This window comes from Haliotis asinina, chromosome 8 (genome assembly GCF_037392515.1).
Source record: "Haliotis asinina isolate JCU_RB_2024 chromosome 8, JCU_Hal_asi_v2, whole genome shotgun sequence".
Taxonomy (NCBI): domain Eukaryota; kingdom Metazoa; phylum Mollusca; class Gastropoda; order Lepetellida; family Haliotidae; genus Haliotis; species Haliotis asinina.
Genome location: NC_090287.1, coordinates 4184315 through 4204877, shown reverse-complemented (window position 1 = coordinate 4204877; position 20563 = coordinate 4184315). Strand labels below are relative to the sequence as shown.

At 42.5% G+C, this 20563-nt stretch overlaps 1 protein-coding gene across 2 annotated transcripts in view; it reads right to left on the bottom strand.

Moving 5' to 3' along the window:
- LOC137293767 (uncharacterized) overlaps positions 1-20563 on the bottom strand; it is a 51397-nt gene that overhangs the window by 16011 nt on the left and 14823 nt on the right. Inside the window, exons 11-15 of one of the 2 annotated variants that reach the window (XM_067824482.1) lie at positions 9724-9878; positions 9341-9634; positions 7366-7614; positions 6909-7015; positions 5847-6022 (exon numbers count right to left, since the gene is read on the bottom strand). In XM_067824482.1, coding sequence (XP_067680583.1) covers positions 5847-6022; positions 6909-7015; positions 7366-7614; positions 9341-9634; positions 9724-9813 — 916 coding nt within the window. In that variant the 5' untranslated portion in view covers positions 9814-9878. The remainder of the gene's footprint in view (positions 1-5846; positions 6023-6908; positions 7016-7365; positions 7615-9340; positions 9635-9723; positions 9879-20563) is intronic. The other variant, XM_067824481.1, reaches the window with a different exon arrangement.

Sequence of the window (20563 nt, the reverse complement as noted above, 5' to 3'; positions counted from 1 at the left end):
ATTGCCTAAGCAAGTGTCCAAGAATTATTTTGGTCTTTTCTTCACTAACATAGCGAAAAATAGTTTATAATTCTAACCCTGTTGATAATATAGTCATCTGAAATTTAAGAAGTGTTTCCAGGCATTGTGAAAAGTCATAGATTTGATAAAAAAAAAGTCATCTGCTAGTTATGTTCTGAAACTTATATATTATTTTGATGCGACTACTGCCTGACTGGTTTACTTATATAATATCTGCTATATAATATTGATTAATATATTCTGTTTCCAGTCATTATTCTAATAACATTGAAAGAAACTACAGTATATCATAATAAAGTCATTATCAAATGGGAAGCATCCATGACCATTGATGTACATTTGAGTTTGATGGACTCCCAAATTTGAAAATATGCCATGAGTCCCCAGGACTCCATGTTTTGAGGAGCTATGTAAATCCCTGTTCAGGGCTAGATTTTATCATAAAAATCACATGCTTTTGCTCATCTTGACTCATGTTTATCATTTAAAGAATCCAACAAAAAAGGTGGTGGGGCAGTGACCTAACAGCATTCACTGTGGCTGTCAGTTGATACAGTCTGATAGCACACCTCCTGGAAACTGTTCTTGCAGTTTCCTTTAAAGTGTACACACAAAACAGTGACTGCCTTGTGAGAAAGATGGCAGAGCTGAAATCTGGTGGTTCAGTTTTATCCTTAAAGGTCACATGCAACGTAAAACATGCAACTTTGCAGATTCTGGTACCTCTCGGTATGCACTTACCGAAACAAATCATAAAAAATGTCAATTCAACCTATAAAGTTGAAAAAAAATGCAATGAAAAAAAAGCCCGCAAAATCGGAGTTCAAATGTTTCACTTAATTCCCCCCAGCGCTGGGGGGAAAACTGGTTTCAACAGCTGTGCTGCGCTGCGTCCATAACACATGCACAGTGAATAGGTTCGCGGAGCTTGAAACAGTATGCATGCCCAGCGGCTGAGGTCGTGAGCAGTAGTCTAATCTTAGTTGTGTACACAAACAAGTAAATAATCTACTCGTTACGTAAAACAACTTCTTGATTGTGGTAAGCAGTCTCTGTCACAGAGGATGCTGTGTCTGGTATATTCACACCTATATGTTTGTCTGCCTGTCTTTTAAAGACAACATGCCATACACAGCTTCAATAATTAAACACGTGCAATTTGGACTTAACACCTATCAGACTATACGATATAAAAAAAATTAAGTTGATTTATGACTCGTGCACCAGAGTCCCATGTCTGCCATATTATGTAATTAGGCACATGTGATGATACACATGACATGCTTTTATGTCTGTGGGTTGCAAACAAACTACATTCATTTTTTTTTGGATGACTGGATCTGATGGAAACTGGTGCAAATCTTGTCAGTTTCAAGCCCTGCTTTGTACTTGGATGAATGACCGATTCCAGCCACGCAGTAGTTTACCATCTCTACTGACATGATTTTTTATTGATATTTTATTCAGAGAACATGTATTTTCCAAACCCAACATCTCTATATACATTCTTCATGGATAATGGCTTCTTTTCGTGTATATGATTTTGTTTGACAACAGTATATGAATCCATACTGAAACGACGCATCAAGTACACAAAAAGAAGTTGTTATCCATAAAGAATCTTAGTTTCTTGTGACTGGCTATACTTCTAAAATGCCCATCAAACAGATCATCTTTCTGTACACACAAATGAACCCTCAGCATATCAGCAAATAAAACAGCCAATCGGAAGCCATCGTTACACTTGAGTGCATATCCACCCGCTATGACTGGGATTCGAGGGATTCGTTTCGGGGGAAGTAAGCCCAAGTACAAAATATTGCACTTTTGAATCGCAATTGTACGCTTATAATTGTGTTTATTTGGTTTTTTTAAGTAGCAATGTATATTATATGTCAGGAATAAGTGATAAATGTGTTTTAATAATGTTTGATTTTTTGGTTGCATGTGACCTTTAAGATGAACCAGCACAACCGAGAAACCTACAGTGATAGTCTCTAGTGTTGGGAAACGGAAACCAAATCCTCTCTCAATTATCAGACCATTATCGATATATACAATATATATACATTTTCAATAGAATCACATTTTTTTTTCGTTATACTAATAAAGACCAGACCAATTCTATTTCTTGTTTTACGGATTTTTGTCCTCTGAGAACTTAAAGGCAGGCAGGAAAAAAAAAAAAAAAAAATAATTTCCAATCAATGTAATATTCATTCTAAATGCTCAAAATATTTTACTTTTGGCAATTTATGAAATGAATATGGGTGCAAAAATAAGCTAGAAAGTATTTTCTTATGAGTTTAAATTTTTAGCCGATAAAAACATTAGGATTTTATTTTTTGAGTGGGGGAAATTAATTTTTATTTTTTTTCTCATTCTTGAAAAAATATGGCCGGCGGATCCGTAAAACAAGAAATAAAATTGGTCTGGCCTAAAGTTTTATTTTAACTTTTATAACTAATACTGAAATGCAATGATAAGTTACACATGCAAGAAAGACACTGGAATTGCAATTAAACAATAAAAGTGGATAAAAGTTAACAACGCACAGAGGTTTACATTTTTTAGCATGTTTGTTCGTGAATATTCATCAACATTTGTCAAGTGTGTTATACTAAAACAAATAACTTCTCATTTGAAATGTGTCTTTTTTTAACAGGGTTGTGAATTACTACTGGTAAACCTGTATATACCGGTACAGTATCTTGCAATACAATTATCGCAACATGGATCTGATTCTGCAAATGTATTTGGTCATATCAAGCTAGCTCCCTTTGAATTATCTGCCCTTGATTTCCACAGCACCATAATGTGCTGTGAAAGTACCAAATACTTGTATACTTTAATTTCTGTTCGTTCCATGTAACACTTTACAAGTGAAAGTGTCTTTATAAGTGGCTCCAAAAGTGCCATATATTCTACCAAATGCTTTCAGTTTTGTAGGTTTGAATGGTTTCACATGTGACGTTTTGGAGACATTGAGTGACCTCAGATGGAACAAACTTCTAAAAATAGCAAGATTTATTGTTGTCAGCTTCATGCTGAGAATAACACGACACTTCAGAGCGTATGCTTGCTCCATCATCATCAAGTCCTGAAGTAGCAAGCAGACACTTTGAGATGCATTGCTATCCACAATAAAGAAACTGACATCCATCAATATGGCTTTCCTGCATTCCACTTCTACATGTCCTTCAAAGATGTAATATCTTATTTGGGCATAGTAGTACAGCCTCTGGCTCTGAGTGACAATTAGGAGATTAACCTAAACACACTAGTTTTATCTCTGTTCTACCATGACCCATTTAAAATTGAACTTCCTCGCTCTGCAGAAGACACTGTGTAATCTGGCAGGGGATGAGAGGTGAGTTAAACACGTCTGTAAAGGGAGTGGTTGGTGCCATTTGTATTTTTTTATACATTTCACCATAGAAAATATTCTGTCTAAAGAAAAACAAACTACTGTTTATTCAATGCAATAATGTTATACCTAACAGCTTGTTTTTACAATCCCAACTCTACACAACTGAAAATAGCCAATTGTTTTGTTTGCCGTGATACTCCAACCCCCTGGTCACATAATAATGGAATCATCTGACCTACTTATTTTCTTGGAAATAGAGTTACGCAACAGTTTGAAATGGCGGACGAGCTAGTGTTTACATTTTGCAAAAGTCTGAAATTTGATGTGAGAGTGGAAAATACTTGACTGTCGAATCAGAACCCTCCAGAATAAATAAAAAAAATAGTTCCTTATTATAGACCCATGACCTGTAACTCATCAAAAACTGTTGACTTTTATGATCAGACAGTGTCGATCGTACCCTCACATACTTGCCTCCACCCTGGCATTAACAAAAGAGTGACAGTGCTGCTTTGTGACAGGTGTGCACAGGCGACTAACTTGGGATTCCTTGAAACTTAGTTTTCATCATTTGGGCACGGATTGAGGCCAAGCTTTCTTTAAAGTGTACAAACATAACAGTGACAGCCTTACAGGAAAGATGGCAGAGCAGAATTCTGGTGGTTCAGTTTTTTTTCATATATTATTGTGAACAATGCACAACAGGACATGATGGAGTAAATTTTGTGTTTCACTAGACCATTATTAATCTTGCGAATTTCCCATTCTAACAGAACAAATATAACATTTTCCAGGTAGGTAAACGTTTACTAATGTTTTCCTGCACAATTTTGTATAGAGAGGGGTGTATTTTTGCAAGGCATTCCGATTCATTTGTCAGATATTGGTTTTGTTGGGAGCTGTATATTTTCATAAAAGAGGGTACTATAATAGCGAATTTCCCAGATAATTGTGGAAGAAAAGTCACATAACTGAATTCTAATAAATTCAGTTGTGTTATAAGTCATGTTGGTGGTCAAGATGAAGTAGTGTTGCAGTGTTGTGTATACGTGTGTAGTGAAGTGACATAAAATGTTCAATCCAAAAATTTCAAACTGCATCTGTGGAAAATTCCAAAATCCGCGTCAAAATCCATGGAGTTGTTGCTGTTATGATCCGCCATCATTGTGGTCAAGCGCAAGTAGTTCTCCATATAAGACTTGTTAATGCGAGTTGAAATGGCCTAAAACCATATGAGCGTCAATTCTGGATTGACGCTCTCTGATTTTACGGAACCAATCTGAATCCAGTATTTTCTTGAGTCATGGTAGAATTATTTTTGTTTTATGATGGGGAATATGTTAACAATTTATCATAAAGGCCAAACATACAAATTTGGTAGGACTATAATGACATTCTAGTCAAGGATCTTAGTCACTGAAGGTCACACGAGATCTTTAGCTCAAGTAATTGACCTAAATCATGTTTTTGTTTCATTTTGCAATAGTTCATGTCAATGAAGGTTTATATTGGATTCGAATCAGAATGAATAACTGACATACAGTAACAATAATTACATACGTTTAGAAGGTTGAAGCACACTCTGTTGAAGACATCGCTACACATGAAAATCATGTTATACTATCACTTTTATCATTAAGTTCGGAAAACGTTGCAATACAGTACTTCAAATATAGACATTACATTAAGGCTCTATATGATTTTGTATATCTGCAAACCACTGGCATACAGCCATAAACAGTGACAATGGGCAGCCTGAAAGTATAATGTAATGCAGCTATGATAATGTTGCACACAGACAGCTATTATGAATTTATGACACATGCACTTGAAACCTTCCTGTCAATATATCACAATATATGAGGACTGGTCAAAAAGTTCTAAACCTACATAAGTTCTAGACACCAGCTAATCTAAGGATTGTTGTTGGGCACTGTTCTTCATCAGCATTTCCAATTATATAACTCTAATAGATCAACTAGTTCAAAAGCAACAGGTCGTTGAAGCATACTAGGGTATACATACAAGTACAGCAGATTTGAACTCGTCATTACCAGCATAGCATTTTCCACGGAGATGTTTCTTCAATTTCGGAAATTGGTGAAAGTCACTTGGGGCCAGGTCTGGTGAATATGAAGGATGAGGAAGTTCCTCAAAGCCACATTGATGTACTGCAGTCTTTGCCAATGAAGAGATGTGAGACGAAGCACTGTCATGTCTCCAGCCCTCAGCATCTCTCACATCATACTCATATGTACACTGTCCAAAAACACTCGTAAGATTAGTTGGTGCGACCAGACGAGAAATTATGCAGGCTTAGAGCTTTTTGACCAGCCCCTCATAGGTTGCAATATCTGTTAAATTATTGCAGTATATCACAATATGAAAATCAGGACAATATCCAGCCCTGAGTTTCAATCCTTCTTTCATTCATTAGAATACTGCTAATATGTACCTCTTTTGATGGGGTTTTCAACGGTAGTGATAAGAGGGGGTGTTTTAGATGTCCGTCTGGGTGTCTGTCTGTGAGGGGTGTGAGGCTCCGCCTTGTTGTGCTGCTTCTCATGGTAGGATATGCTCTCATAGTACTTCCTGCTCACAGGGAGAGTGGGAGCACTGTGCTGCCTCTCACTTCAAACAAGAAAACATCAATACTTAACTCCCTGTTCTGGGCTTCATATATAAGCATTTGATACACTATCTCAGAATGGCATAATATAACCTGCAGTCATGCGTATAAAGACAAGGACAGGTACGTAGGGGCAGTGATCATCACTATCTCAGAACGGCATAATATAGCCTGCAGTCATGCGTATAAAGACAAGGACAGGTACGTAGGGGCAGTGATCATCACACTAAATCCACACCAGGGTGAGATGAGCTATTTTTCAGCAAAATTTCATCTTTATATATACATGCTCGATATGCTGTTTTGATTTTTTTCAAAAGGAGATTGTGAAAAGGAAAGATACTTGACTTACAGCATCAGGCGAGTTGTAAGAGTGGTTTCATACTGTTCCAGACAATAATTCAGTCATTTTAAACCAAAATCAAAGGTTTTGTTCATGCCCAAATAACAAAACTCACCACAGAGAATTACGGACAAGTCTTTTTTCCTTATTAGCCCTGGGACTCAAATAAATGAATACCCAATAACCTGTAATCTCCACCCCACCCCCTACCAAGGTTAGTAACATAAATAGCCTCGCACTCAGATTGGTAGCCACAATCAGCCTCCACCCAAAGTATTGTTTCCCGCAACCAGCCTCTATCATTGTCTATTATCTTACGGTTTTACGCTACTCTTTCCTTTTTCAACAATAAAAGTTACATGCACTGAAATGATCAAAAACATTTTGAGCATTATTTCAGTTCCACAAATCACATAAATAACGACCAAAACACCCCCCACAAAAACTTATGTAGGTTATACATCTTCCAGCTGTTGACAAGCAATAATTCCAACCAGGATCTGCATCATCAGTTGTCTTGTGGGAGATAAAATAGAAATACTTGCGCCTCTTTCTTCAGTTCAAAGGCCTCTTCTTCATTTCTCAGACGTTCCTTTTCTCTCTGCTTCTGCAGGAGTTCATCTCGCTTCGTGTCCAGATCATCTTTGAATAACTGAAGAGCATGGAAAAAAAAAAACCAGCATAGAACAGTGGCATACAATGTCTTTCAAACTGGCAGTATGCCATTTGGAAAACAAGGAAAGCCCTTTATGGAACATTTGAACTGATGAAAATCCAATTCATTAATTCAAGGAGTGTACTCAGGAGCATAAAACATTCTGATGTGATGAACCATTAATTACTTGACTAAGTAAAGTTTCAGGTTGGTTCATGTGATCAACTTAAATGCTGACACTGGTGGTTATCAAGGATCCAAATTGTTTAGGATCGAGTTTACATCAAACTTGGGCACTAACTAAAGACCATCATTGTTGACACTTGTCAGTAACCATTGCTACTCACATCATGGCTGGGATTTTTACGGAGTCTCTCAAGCTCTGATTGCTGTGTTCTCAGCTGCGCGTCCCTGATGCGCAGTCTCTCCTCTCGTAGTTGCTGCTCTGTATGCCGTCTTGGCTGCTGCTTCATCAGCTCGTGGTAGGCATCAAGATGCTGGCTTAGCAGGGAGGTTTCAGGCGGGGTCTCAATTACTGGGGTGTTGCTTCTTCTGGCCGATCGAGGAGCATCATGCTGTCTCACATTTTCACAGCTCTGCCGAAAAGAATTAGAATGAACTGAAGTATTGAGTACTTAGAACCATATGTCTCTGGTATAATAAAGAGTTAATAATGAAACAAAACAATGTTCTCATCCATTTGTGACAATTTGTTTTAACCCATAGCAACTTATACCTACTGTTAACCCATAGTAACATGATAGTACAACTGCTAAACAAGACAACATTCGTTGAATCTATAGATTCACTTTAAATTACAGCATTTACAGTGGCCACATGTATAAGGAGACCCTCTTGTACACACCTTCAGATTCAATGCTTAAGTACTGTTGGAAATAGAAAAAAAGTGTTTTTTTAGGCTGTTATGTCAAAATAACTTACTTTGGCCTCACTGGGCCATTCAGAGGGATGCACAACAGGATATCCAGAAAAGCATGTTTACTTGCTAAAATCAAGCAAAACTTCGAAAAAACACGATGAAAACTACAGACTATAGATGGCAATTAGGTCACTCAGCTATGTATGACAACGGACCGTCAACACCTGTCATGAAATGCATGCATTGTCTACTGCCATAAGGGGCCATCTCAAAGATATTTTTTTGCTTTTTCATGTGAGTTGAATATGTCTCATCTATTGATTAACATCTTACGTGCCTTTCTTTTATCAAGTTTAAGTTCATATGAGTATGATTCCTGACACCCATAGAAAAGCACTGTATTAAATGTCTCAATATATATTGGACTGGATATTATATGTAAATTATGATGTGTCGCCTACTTCCTCAGTTTAATTCCTCGAAGGAATTATCATATATTAGCTACCTGTATCCTTAAGCCTGACCCCTCCAGATCAGTAAGCTCCTTAAGCAACAAGTAGGCATAGACACCTTTTCGACCTCTGCCACCATAAACAACCTCCTGCAGGCAAATGGTCGAAAATACCCACCAGCCATAAAACCTAATCCCAAGGGAGTAATCTATCAAACTGCCTGTAATTGTGGACACTTTGTGGAAACATCCAGACCCATCAACACCAGAAAGAAGGACCATCAGACATCAACCACCAAATCGGCCACATCAGACAACATAGCAACTCATCCCAATCATCGAATCAACTGGACAGATTTCACCATTCTTGCTAAAAACCAATCAGACCCAACACAAGATAATGGAAGGAGTGAGCGAGCGAGCGTTTTACGCTGCACTCAGCAATATTCCACCTATGTAGTGGTGGTCTGTAAATAATCGAGTCTGTACCAGACAACAACAGTGATCAACAAACGCGACAAGCATGGGTTGCTGAAGGCCTGTTCTACCCAGGGTAGACCTTCATGGGCCGCGACAAGCATGGGTTGCTGAAGGCCTGTTCTACCCAGGGTAGACCTTGACCGGCCAGATAACGGAAGGAATCAACATGAAACAATGCCAGCCCAGATTAACAATCTTCGCTGTGTGCCTCACTGGCTTCTATGTATATCCCCCTATCATATCATGACATTGTTGATCTCGTATACATCCCATGCTCTGTGTACCACTGGTTACCATCGGTTTCCATGTTTATACTTGCAATGACTTTGTTATCTCCTTATCTGTGATCAACACTTCCGATTCATGGAACATGTTTGATGTCAATACCCTCTGACACTGTTACGGTAACATCAATAAATCTACTCTCCTAGGTGCAGCCAACAAGCATGAAGTACACTACTTCATTCTAAACTAAATCATGCCAGAGATCACAATATCAAGCTGACCAAACCTTTTGACCGGTATAAAGGGCAGCAGCAACATCAGTCATTTTCCTTGTTTCGTCACCGCCTGCATCATCAGAACTTCTCTGTTTCCTCTTCACCTTGTCCATCAAGTCTGCCAGGCCTTTGTCACGCTCCTCCTTGGATATCTGTTTAGGATGTTTGTTATCAAAGGAGCCGCTTAAATTTTTCTGGCCATACTTGCTTTCTATGAAATCAGTGTTGTTGAAAGTCTTGTGAGGAAAGCTTCTCTGTTCTGATGGCAGTGATGGAGCATCTTGTGTTGAGGTCTGTTGTTTTTTCTGAAGAAGCATAATAATGAACGTTAAACATAAAAATGGCCGAATCTCTCGTTACACAACTAAATATATTTAAAAGCCAACGTAGACACTGACTGCTTTCTTTTTTTCAGATTTGCGTAGTTTCTTCTCTTGTTTATGTTCTTTAGCTTCGAGACGTCGCAAGTTTTCTTGTAATTCATGTTCTTTTCTCTTGGCTTCTGCAAGTTGCCTCTCAATTTCAAGTCTTTCTGGACTTTTTGTGACTCTGTAAGAAACAGAACAGTCACATAATCCATTTAATCACAAAAATGTAATTTTCTGAATAAAATTGATATTTTATACTTATCCTGACTCATGCTAATTGCTTATCTCTTCCCTGGCGAAGGTAGGGGAACACCTGAAATCCCTTGAAGTCCCCTTCCAGAAAGAAGCGGACGTAAAATACACTCACCCATGTGTAGCCTCCCTTTTCCCTCGCCCTAAGCCATGTGACCGGCCATGCTTGTCACTCTCCTTGTATATTGCCCGACACGCGAATATAGGAATTCAGCGTGCCTGTGCGTGGCGTCTGGGAGTGCTTCTTACATGAGTCAGGATATGTATAAAACATCAATTTTATTCATAAAAATTACATATTTTTCCTTATCCTGACTCATGCTAATTGCTTACAGAATCCGACGGAAACAGCGGTGGGTCAGGCCACGCTGGATTCTGCTGGCTGTCAAATACGTCCAATAATTTTCCCCCACACTGAACTTGTAACAGCGATAATATGGTCCTGCTCTTCTAATATTCATTGTAGATTCTGGGGGGATCACATCACATCACATCCATCCTTATCTTCAGCCAAAGTTTTCGCTGACTGGAATGTGTGACTAGCATCCTGCTAGATTCTGATGCAACTAATTGTTGAGATATTGTAATGAAGATTAGTTGCGACCCATCTTCAGGTACAAGTATCTTCATTACAAGTACAGGGTCATAATCACTCATGCTAGTCTGTTTAAGACATGTGCATGGACTTTCAACCATTATACTCCACAGAGCGTCTGGCTTCCACAAGTCAAGTGATAAAACGGGTGAGTGAACTCAGCGCCTTAGGGAAACTGTTAGTTGCTGAGCAACAATAAGAAGCACAAACTGATGAATGCCAGAGACGTCCTCCATGGCTGTGTCTCATAGGTAGTGGTTGGCAAACACTGTGTTTGACTTCCAAAAGCAGCCCTCCATTATAGTTGATAGCAAGCAATTCCCATGTAGCGGTAGCTCTGTAAGGGGTGCCAAGACTCTGACTTCATGTGGGTTGGAGGCTCGTGGAGGTTCAAATCCTGCTGCTTTAAAAGGCTCTCAAAGTAACAGCTCTGATCCACACTGACATAGTGCTGCAGGATACTCCCGTAAGTGTCTCAGTAGATATAGGGATAAACAGACGCTTGAAACGTTGCCTTCTAGACTTGGTATGTGCGATGTATATCTTCAATGCTCTGATTGGACAAAATGATAAATCTTGAGTATCAAGGGGTCCACGGATTGAAGATAGTGGACTCATGCAGTTGAAGTCTACAGCATGAATTTCTGACATTCGTGCAGCTGTAGCCAAGGCAAGTAAGAATAGCATCTTCTGAGTTAGCAGCTCAAGTGAGGTCCAATCAAGCGGCTTGTATGCATCACTTGTGAGATGTTGGAGTACAACGTTTAGATCCCATGCTGAGCTCTAAATCTACGTTATTGATCTTCCAACCTGAAGGAGCGTAACAAAGCAAGTGGCTCGTGTACTTTCGTCAACTTGGTCCCCAATTTCCATGGTGATGACTGAGCTGAGAGCTGCCAAGTATGTAGATAATGTAGAGCCTATCAGACCCCTGGAATATCGTAGGTGACATTAATATTCTGTTATCTGCGGATAAGCTGCCTTCATCGCCGTGAAGCCTTTCTTCTTGGTGTATGTCTCAAACCGCTTCCACTTGTCATCATGAAGGGTGCAAGTGAATTTTGATGGCGATCTCATTGACCCTTGCTTGATTATGTAGAAAGCCACTGTGAGTTGTCTGTGTGGATCATCAGTAGCTTGCCTTTCAGTGTTTAGATGGGCACCTCATCCTTCGAGAGACGTGTCTACAAAGAGATGGCTGTTGAACGCTGACTTATAAGTTTCTGCGCAGGCCCTCGACTGGGGAGTCCACCAAAGTGGGTATTATCTCAGATGTCCAGTGTCGTAAATCGGTCAAGACGTGAAACCGTGACTCAGGAATCGCTGTCATAGACATAGCTGTAGGCATCTTCGTCTGGTCATGTCCTGAGCTAACGTGAGCATACCAAGTAGACATCGTGACTGTTGTAGTGGTAACGGAGAGAGTAGAACCTGTTCTCACATCGACTTGACCTTTGACCCACCGAACTTCTGGGACAGCGATATATTTCAATGCAGTGATGAATCATAATCCCTCGGAATTTAGATTCACAAGTCATCCGAGCTGAGTTAGTAGTCTGGTAGTGAAGTCCACTTGTAGACTGAGTTGACTTCTCTCACGATGCGCTTGTATGCTGTGAAGATACGTCATTCTTCGTCTTAAGATCCTCATCCCTCCTCATTACGAATTGACATGCAAAGGGAGTCTATTTATAGTTGGCTGCCTGTCCGATCAGAAACTGTCATTCATTACTGCAGATCTCCTGATAGGCATAGCTGGATCTGCTGTTAGAAGACCTCTATGCCGTCTGAAGAATCAAATGACGCTGTAGATTGCTAATATAGTGTGTAATCGACATCTTTCCATTGCTGCAAGTGTGAAAGTTTAACGTAGATGACTTCCTGACACTGGGGCAATAACACCACATTCTGCGCAGGGCTTTGTCTCTCGGGGACCAATCAGATTGAAGACATGACATCAGCGGCAGGGCGTTGTCTCTCTGGGACCAACAGGTTGTAGACGTGATGTCACCGGGGTAGCAGTCAACTGATCATTGCGAAATCTTGTTCAAACGGTGATACCCTTTCTAGCAGTGGTATCTTGTAGTCGTCTCGAAGAATCTACCTATTCGTAGTTGAGAATTTCCCAATAGAGACGTCCACCCACTTTAGACGGTTGTGTGGGAACGGCTGAAGGTAGGAAACTCCAGTTGTTCATACCCTAATCTTCAATGTTTACCTCCTCTCTCTGGACTCCGGAGAACTTGGACTTGTTAGTGTAACACTGACTTGTCTGCTTGAGCACTGTTGTCAAGGTGTCGATGGACTTGATCATCCTGACTTCTCTGGAGTCTTGGGTGACATCCTTGCTACCTCATTAATCTTGTCGATGAAGTAGATTCAGTCCCACACTAGTTGACTGCTGATCCCTCATCTGAGTGACGAATGCTGACAGGATCATTCTCTTTTCCCCGTTGGCAGGTTTGCTGAACTTTGCGATGAGAGTCTCGTTGACGGCTCTAAACCGAAAAAAAAAAATGCATGTCGTAGCTGTGTCGAGCTGAGCAAGTCTCTTGTCGTCTATCTTGTAAGATTTGCTGCAGGCGGGACTGATGATTCATAAACTTCATCGATGTCCGTTGCTCTGACGAAGGGCTCCATACTATGAAGAGGGAAGCGACGAATGTTGAATAACGGTACATGTTGTTGTTGAAACTACGATGCCGACCTAGACTTCATTTTAGACGGCCCTGCTTATGTGGAAGATCTCTGAGATACAGGGGACGACACGCCGGACCCCCAGACATAGCCCCGGAAAAACGCCAGACATTTCACTGGAATGAATCTCAGGAGATGTAGTTAACAAATTATCAGAATTGAAATCACTTGTTTTAGACATGACTAATGCAAGCCGCCATTGCTTGTCCCTAGCACGTCGGTAAACAGACAATGAATAGAGAGTAAATTCTGAATCAGACAATTCTATGCAAAAGTTACACCGATTATAGAAGCACATATGGGTTTGCACGTCTGGCAAATTAAATGAGGATCAACCGCCAACAGCCGCAAATCTACATAGTAGACACGATTTCATCAATTGGGACTGTCTCAAGTGAATAAATACATGCTTAATATGACATAATTATGACAAATTTGATAACATATAATGCATATACAAATCCAAATACCATATATGAGCAGAATTTATTTTTAAGACCAAAATAAAGAAAGAACTTATCGCCGTATCGGGATCCTCAGGTGCCTCCAGCAGCCCACATAGGGCGATAAGGAGAGAGTGACAAGCATGGCCGGTCACGTGGCCTAGATCACAGGAAAAGGGAGGCTACACATGGGAGAGTGTACTTTAGGTCCGCTTCTTTCTAGAAGGACTGCAAGGGATTTCAGGTGTTCCACTACCTTTGCCAGGGAAGAGGAGATAAGCAATTAGCATGAGTCAGGATAAGGAAAAATATGTAAAATTGATATTTTATACTTATCCTGACTCATACTTAATTACCCCAACATCCTCAGGTAACAGAACATTCAGACTGTCGACCAGGTTGATGTGAAGAGCTCGATCTTTCCTCTTCCAGACTCCTGGTGGTACCTTGTTGTCTAGATGGGCACCCCATCCTTGGAGAGATGCATCTACGTAGAGATGGTTGTTGAATACCGGCTCTAACATACAAGTCCCTATGCAGACATTCAATCGGCAAGTCCACCAAAGAAGAAATGGCCTCAGATTGTCTGGGCGTAGAATCTGACCTCTGTTGTTGAGATGAAAATTCAAGCAGCGTATTAACGGGTGTGGATACAGTCTTCCTCTTCTGGTCATGTCCTGAGCTGACGTAATAAGACCTAGTTGACACTGCCTAGTGTCAACGGAGAGAGTAGTGCTTGATGTATCATGTCTTGAATCTTGACCCATCAGTCCCCTGGGATAACAATACGGTTCAATGTGGTGATGAAACGAATCCCAAGGAACTTTAGATCTTGTTGAGGTTCCAATTCTGACTTTAAGTGGTTTACTAACCATCCGAATTGTGACATCTAACTGTAGTCTGAATTCATGTTTCTCCTGATGAGCTGTACGCCATCATCCAGGGAAAAAGCGCTGCATAGCCCTTTCAGGTGTAGATAATTGACAATGGGTTTGGTTACCGGAGTAAATAGCCACGGGGCCGAAGATATTTCAAACGATAGAACTGTCCATTGGAAATGCTGACTGTTGAAAAGGAAATGCAGATACGCCTATTTCCTCCATAGGGGCAAAGAAAAGGTGTAACGTTGAGTTGTTTGCTTGAGTACCGTTGTCAAGGTGTCAATGGACTTGATCATCATGACCACTCTTGAGTCTTGGGTGACTGACGTAGATACCTCTTCAATTTGATGAGGACAAGAGACCTTGATCATTCTTTCTTCCTCGTTGTCAGGGTTGCTGAACTTGGAGATGAGGGTCTCATTGATGGCTCTAGACCAGGCTAGTCCGAAAAAGGTATATCTCGTAGTGCTGTCTAGCTGAGCAAGACGCTTGTCTTGTATCTTGTAAGATCTATTGCGGGTATCACTGATGAGCTTGTATGATTCATCTACGTCTGGTGCTCTGCGAAAGGGCTCCATGTGGTAAAGAGGAAAACAACAGGTGTTAAAAGGTGGCATATGTTCTTGCTGAAACTTGGTTGCCAACTGGAATGCCAAAGATAAAGTCTCAGGAATCGTAGATATCAGAGATATTGGTGGAAACGTCAAAGTGTCTATATCCTCATTCTTCATCCTGGAAGTCCTGACCATTCGTGATCCACTAAGTGACTTCAGAGTCCGAGAAGAGGGCTTCCTCCGAAGATGACGATCGACAATATCTGTCTCCATCCTTCCATGAGTGACTGCCTGATGCAGGATCGATGTCCTTAGAGTGAGATGCATTGGACAAATGCTGATGATCCTTCCTAATTGAGTCCAAGTCTGAAGGGGACGACGAGTGCTGATGGTGCCTTCGACGTACCGGGGAGACTGATGAAGATAGTTTGCATTCATGAGTAGACATGAGAGTACAAGCACTCAACGAGTAGCACTCAACGAGTTTGTAGGTGGATCCCTCTCAAGACTGTGACATGAGGACATAGACGACGGAGATGACCTCTTTGAGCAGGAGCGTCCATACGATGCCTCTTCATCCTCTCGGGGGAGTGCAGATGCAATGGAGTGCTCACACAGAGTGGCAGTCGACATAGTTGAAGACTGAAGTCTCCGCTCCTCTTCAAACCTATGCTCCATTAAGTTCATCATGTGAGTGGTGAACTGCTGCATGAAAACGCCGGCGTCAAAGGGCTGAGTGGTGTGTGGTGATGTCTGATTCGTGGAGATGTCTGATGCCATGATTGAGACTGCTGACGAAGTCTGCATAGACTGATGACCCTTGCATTCGTCCAGGAACGGTGAACGGTCTTTGCAGACTGACATTCTGCCCCTTGTGTAGAATAAGCGGCGGCTAATCATAGATGTGTCGTTCCTGAAGAGGGACGATCCATTGCCGAAAAACTTCTTAGCTGTCGTAGTATGTTGACTCAGCGACGACTTCGTCTTAGATGCAAATGACCCCATCTCTGTTGAAGTTCTTTTCTGTGGTCTAGTGGATGACTCACTGGAATCATGACACAGCCCCAGAGGAACGTCAGAATGGTGGCTGGAATGATGAATTTCAGCAGTTAGCAACACACAGTTACCAAAGGCTAAATCAGCCGATTTAGACATGACTAATGAAAGCCAACGTTGCCTTCCCTCGCACGTCTATGAACTGAATAAATGTACAAAGCAAATTCTGAGTCAGATAAATTGCTACAAAATTTACAGTGAGAAGTGGAAGAACAGATGGGGTGACATGCCATACTAACTAAATGCGGGTCAACCACTGACAGCCGTAATCTATATTGAAAACACGATGTCATCAACTGAGACTAAGTCTCAGTTTGGTGAAATTACGTGCTATATAAATACCAAATAATTACAAATTTTATTAAAATCTAAATTTTAGATATTTACATACTTACCTTACCATAGGGCTTATGCATATTACCTCAAGCATTGCTTAGAAGAGATCAGACAGTCGTTGATACGCCATTCTACCGAATGGCTACCTCATGTTTCGACGAGTGTATAGGAACGAAGTGACGCGATCTCACCAATCGCGCATGCGCAAGCAATCCAAAACTTCACTTTTACTGAAAATGAAATGAGTCCGAAGAAGTCCAGAGTGGGGAGGAAAAAATATACATCGTTGGGTGGGTGTAATCTCCCTATGGTAAAGTAAGTATGTAAATATCTAAAATATTTAGATTTTAATAAATTTTTAACTTACCTTACCATAGGGTTTATGCATGAAAATTCGACAGATAGGTTGGAGGTGTCGGACTTTGGAGGGCCAATCAGTGATGAATCCATCTTGTCGGAGTAAAGGCAAACCGAGGAGGCTAGCTGACAACTGGAAGAAGAGACAGATAGTAAATCCTCAGTAAACAACCAACTCCAAACACGTAACCATGAAAATAACAAGTCACCATAACAGGCGCTTCCTTAAGACCCAAAGGTAAGAAAATTCACAAGTACCTAGTGGGTGGAAGGTCGGGTGAGTTGCTGCGCTACCACTAAAGGACCGAAGGACTGGAATCCCTCCACATCTTCGACCGCAACATTACGAAGGTAATGGCTTGCGAAGACTGTGGAAGATCGCCAGAAACATCCCTCCATAATGGCCGGAACGGAACAATTCCTGTGTAAGGCCATGGTAGACGCCAAAGCATGAATTTCATGGGGATTGCTGGCCGACGGATGTGGTAGGTGTTGAGCATCGTATGCCGCCAGAATAGTGGCTCGTAACCAGAGCGCTATCGTGTTCCTGGAGACCTCTGCTTTTACGGACGCAGCATGCGGAGTCTGCTCAAACACGACACGGGTGACATCCAAAGCGTGAATTTCACTGATCCTAGCCGCAGTGGCTAGCGCCAGTAGAAAACTGTCTTCTTTGAAAAATTTTCAAACAAGGCCTGCTCCAAGGGTTCATAAGGAGGGCCGCGGAGATGGTCTAGAACGATGTTCAAGTACCAGGCAGGTGGACGAAATTTCACCTTCGTCATCTTCCAACTTGAACGCTTTTAACATGGCGAGGAGTTCTAGCACCTTGGAAACTCGCCGGTCATACTTGACTGCTAGGACGGAGTTGAGCGCTGAAAGGTACGTCGCAATGGTGCTACCTCCAAAGTGTTTAGATCTTCTAAGGTATAGAAAAAACTCCGCCAGAAATTGAGGAGATGCTGATAACGGATCCTGCTTTCTGAGTGTACAAAATTTCTCAAAAGACGTCCACTTGTTGTCATAAAGAGATGTCGTGGATACCCGGTGCGCACACGCAATGACCTTTGCCATCCGAGTAGAACAGCCCTTAGCCCTTAGAGCTTTCTGTAAATGGTCCAGACGTGAAGACAAAACCTCTGATCCTAGCCGCAGTGGCTAGCGCCAGTAGAAAACTGTCTTCTTTGAAAAATTTTCAAACAAGGCCTGCTCCAAGGGTTCATAAGGAGGGCCGCGGAGATGGTCTAGAACGATGTTCAAGTACCAGGCAGGTGGACGAAATTTCACCTTCGTCATCTTCCAACTTGAACGCTTTTAACATGGCGAGGAGTTCTAGCACCTTGGAAACTCGCCGGTCATACTTGACTGCTAGGACGGAGTTGAGCGCTGAAAGGTACGTCGCAATGGTGCTACCTCCAAAGTGTTTAGATCTTCTAAGGTATAGAAAAAACTCCGCCAGAAATTGAGGAGATGCTGATAACGGATCCTGCTTTCTGAGTGTACAAAATTTCTCAAAAGACGTACACTTGTTGTCATAAAGAGATGTCGTGGATACCCGGTGCGCACACGCAATGACCTTTGCCATCCGAGTAGAACAGCCCTTAGCCCTTAGAGCTTTCTGTAAATGGTCCAGACGTGAAGACAAAACCTCGCTAGATCGGGATGGTGCAGACGGCTGTGTGGATGGCGGAGTAACTGCGGCCAATCCTGTAGCAGTAGGGGGTCCCCGTCGGCGAGATGACGCAAGTCAGGGAACCACGTTCTGGCCGGCCACCTGGCGCGACCAAAAGCAGATGAATCTGCCGCGTCTGACTGATCTTGGCCATCACCACCGGTAGAAGCACTGGTGGAGGGAACGCATACGCGTCCAGCCCCTCCCATGACAGGGACATGGCATCTGTCGCCCAAACCTGCGGATCCGGAACGGGAGACACGTACAGTGGAAGTTGATTGTTAAGTCGTGTCTCGAACGGGTCGATGAACGGTTGGCCGTGTTGTTGACACAACAGACGAAATGCTTCCGGGTCCAGCATCCACTCTGTTGGCGATGGTCTGCCTGGTCTGGAGAGGGCGTCTGCTAGTACGTTTCTGCAACCCAGTATGTGACGAACCTGAACTCGAACATTGCCATCGTCGAGAATGTTGGATAGCTGAAACATCTCGTGGTGCCCTGATTCCGCATCACCCAAACGACCGTGGAATTGTCAGAAGCTATCAGCAGGCATGTGTTCTGCAAAACGGACATCCAATGCTGAACTGCGAGAATGACCGCTTGAAACTCTAGGCTGTTGATGTGTCACCCGCGCTCGATGTCGGACCACAGCCCCGAGACTGTCTGACCGTTGAGGTGAGTGCCCCAACCTAGAAGGGAAGCGTCGACAAAAAGTTTGTGGTCGGGTGTCAAGTCTGTCAAGGAGACGCCTACGCAAACGTTCGACTCTAAAGTCCACCATCGCAGATACCGGTTAAGACGATCTGGTAGAGGAAACTTGATACGAAGGTCGTCGGCTTGTATGTACGGCAGGAGAAAACGTTGTAATGGCCGAAGCATTAGACGACCTCGTAGCGTCAAATCTTGAGCCAATGTGAGAAGGCCTAACAGAGACTGCCACTCCCTGAGAGACATCGGCTGAGTGAAACAGCGATCGTCGAAGGCTGCTATCCTGAACCAAGGCGCCGGTGGAATCCTGACAAGGTTGTGATGAGTCAGAAACAAAACCCCGATGAACGTCAACTCCTGGGATGGCTCCATATGGGACTTCTCTCTGTTGACGATCCACACCAGTTGTTCCAGGAGGCGCGTGGCAAAACTCAGTTGTCTGCATAGCCACTGAGGATCGGTAAGATTGAGTAGACAGTCGCCTATGTAGGGGTCGAAGTCTATGTTCCGGAGATGGAGCAAACGGGTGATTGGCGCAGTGATACGAGTGAAAAGCCACGGGGCCATGGAAATGCCAAATGGGAGTACCTTCCATTGGTAGTGACGGTTGGCGAACACAAACCGCAGGAACTTCCTGTGCAGCCGATAAATCGGGACATGGAGATAAGCATCCTGCAGGTCGAGGCTGGCTAGCCATGATCTGGGTCCGAGCTTGATCCGTAGTTGTCCCAGAGAGATCATGCTGAAGTGAGGTGGGTCTTGAAGATACAACCGGTTGATGTGTATCACGCGCAATTTCCCAGAATCCTTCTTGGGTATGAGGAAGATGGGTGAGTAGAACCCCGGGGACTGGTGGGGGTCTAGCACTGTCTCTATGGCGTTCTTGGCTAGTAACGCTTGAATGCTCTCCGTTAATATAACACTTTGGTTTGGAGAATACACGCGTGACTGGGGCGTTGATGTCAGTGGCGGCGACATGGTGAGGGGGAGCTTGTAACCAGTCCGAAGTATGTTGGTAACATAAGGATCTTCTAGCATTGTCCAATTCTTCCAAATGATCCCTAATCTCCCGCCTACAGGAGTGGGTCGTATTGGGACGACTGAGGGCGGGAGGTCCCAGTTGCGCTGGACCAAGCTTTCAATGACCAGAGTAGGGGCGCTTGCCTCTACCCCGGTTGGGTGTCGCAGGAGGTTCCCTGGAGCACTCAGGGGCATGGAGTTGACCGTCACCGGCTGGCCTACCACGACTGCATCCTTTGCCGAAGGCTGAACGGATGGAGTCGCGTCTGGGAATATAGCGATGCTTGCCTCTTCC